The sequence below is a fragment of the Pteropus vampyrus genome, unplaced genomic scaffold, assembly GCF_000151845.1.
Source record: "Pteropus vampyrus isolate Shadow unplaced genomic scaffold, Pvam_2.0 Scaffold319, whole genome shotgun sequence".
Classification (NCBI taxonomy): domain Eukaryota; kingdom Metazoa; phylum Chordata; class Mammalia; order Chiroptera; family Pteropodidae; genus Pteropus; species Pteropus vampyrus.
In genome coordinates this window covers 631235-633264 of record NW_011889100.1, presented here as the reverse complement: position 1 = coordinate 633264, position 2030 = coordinate 631235, and the positions used below count along the sequence as shown (strand labels likewise).

The 2030-nt window shown below is 51.6% G+C and overlaps 1 protein-coding gene and 1 pseudogene across 1 annotated transcript in view; one reads left to right on the top strand and one right to left on the bottom strand.

Moving 5' to 3' along the window:
* TUFT1 (tuftelin 1) overlaps nt 1–2030 on the bottom strand; it is a 34688-nt gene that overhangs the window by 18675 nt on the left and 13983 nt on the right. The window contains 1 exon segment of the mRNA XM_011377703.2: nt 785–886. Coding sequence (XP_011376005.1) covers nt 785–886 — 102 coding nt within the window.
* Nucleotides 1904–2022, top strand: LOC111730552 (annotated as a pseudogene).

The window sequence follows — 2030 nt, the reverse complement described above, 5'->3', positions numbered from 1 at the left end:
AAAACATGTTCACACAAAAATTGGTACATGAATATTTATAGCAGAGTTATTCATAATAGCTAGAAAGTGGAAACAACCCAAATGTCCATCAATTGATTGGGTAACAAAATGTGATATAGCCATCAAGGGACTATTACTCAGCCATCAAAAGGAAGAAGTACGGACATGTTACGACACGGCTGAACCTTGGAAACATTATGCTAAGTAAGAGGAGTCGGGCACAAAAGGCCACATGTTGTAAGATTCCACTTATGTGAAATATGTAGAAGAGGCAAATCCACAGGGACAGTAGCTTGGTGACTGCCAGGAGCTGGAAGGAGTCACTGAAAGTGTTCTAGAATGAATAGTGGCGATGGTTGCTCGACTGTGAATATACTAAAAACCACTGAATGGCACATTGTAACTGAGTCATTTGTAGGGTATGTGAATCATATCTCAAAAAGCTGGAGTTTTTTTAAAGGAATAAGAAAGATTATTTTAATTTTTACAAATATGTTCCACAAACACACCTCTCATCTGTCTGTACGAACTTCAGCACCCAAACATAGACAGTGGGGAGGCACCTGAAAAGGCCGTCCCGTCGTCCCCACGCCCGGGGCCGGCTGGCACCTGAGTCGCTATAGACTATGTGCTCCTGTGCTAACTAGCACCCTTCCAGGAGACAGCCAGGGACTGGCATGGCAGGTCTGGTTCTTCCCAGTGGAACCACAAGCTCCCTTTGGCAAAGTCAGCCACTCCCTCTCTCGTGCCTGCGGGAGGAAAGGCGGAGGTGACCTGGGCTTACCTTAATGATCTCCTCGTGTCCGTCGTTGGACTCCACCAGTTCCGAGGCCAGAGCATTACTGGTTGAGCAGCCAGACACCACGGCATAGGTCCTCCTGCCCGCCTGAGAGAGAGAGAGAGCAAGCAGCTTCTCAGAAATCACGACAAGCCAAAGACTTCTGCCCTCGCCAGTGCAGACCTGCTCCTCAAAAGCCTCAAACGATTCGATTCAGAACCTCTACCAGAAGCCACACAGCAGCAAGAACACCGGACGAGAAAAATTAGTAGAAACTGCGGATTCGTTTTCATTTTAGTGGGGGTTCCCCATCCCCAAAACAGCGCACGCTGCCGAGGCCAGCTGGGTGTGTCTGACAGAACAGCTCCCAGGCAGTGGCAGAGGTGGCTCCGGACTGGGATGAGGGGGCAGCGCGAGGAGGGAGAGCCGGCTAAGGGCAGGAGCCGCGGCCCACCGGACGCCTCCGTACCTTCTGGGCTATGCGTTCAAGTTCATCTCCTGTCAGCTCACTCTGGAGAGTCAGTCTGAGAATGTCCGTGCTGCCCTAATAATGACGACGGCAGCAAAGACGACCCTTTACCTTGAGTCTGCGACGGGCGCAGGTGCACTTTTGCCGGCCCTGCGGAGTGGGCCCCGCTATCGCCATTTCACAGACAAGAAAAGCTGAGGTCTGGAAAGGTGACATCGGCTTGACCAAGATCAGGTCACTCCCGAGTGGCCGGGGTTCTCTGACAGAGCTCTGTACACCGCACCAGAGAATACACAGCACACTGCTCCCTGTGGCTCCAGCGGGGCGGCCCTGGGCCTCAGGTTATAGGAAGCCCACTGAGTGGACTCCCTCCCCCCAAGCTGGACGAGGACCTCCCTGGATCCATCAGCCCCGACCCAGAAGTTCTGCGCCAGACAGCCAACCAGGAAGTTATTGACCCGTTTGACAAAACGAGGATATCTTTCCCGAGCCAAACTCCAGGAAGGTACCTGAGCCCAAACCCATCTCCATGAGCCACACGGAAATTATCCAGATGAAAGCAGGCAAGACAATAGGTGTTTATCTAGAGATCAGCCTCATTTCAAAGAAAGGAAGTTTTATTCATAATTCAAAGGAGGTTTAAAAAACACATTGTGGTCCACGGCCATGCCACCCTGAACATGCCCAATCCCGACTGATCTCGGAAGCTAAGCAGGGTCGGGTCTGGTTAGTACTTGGATAGGAGACCACCCAGGAGGACCAGGTGCTGTAGGAGCAAAAAAA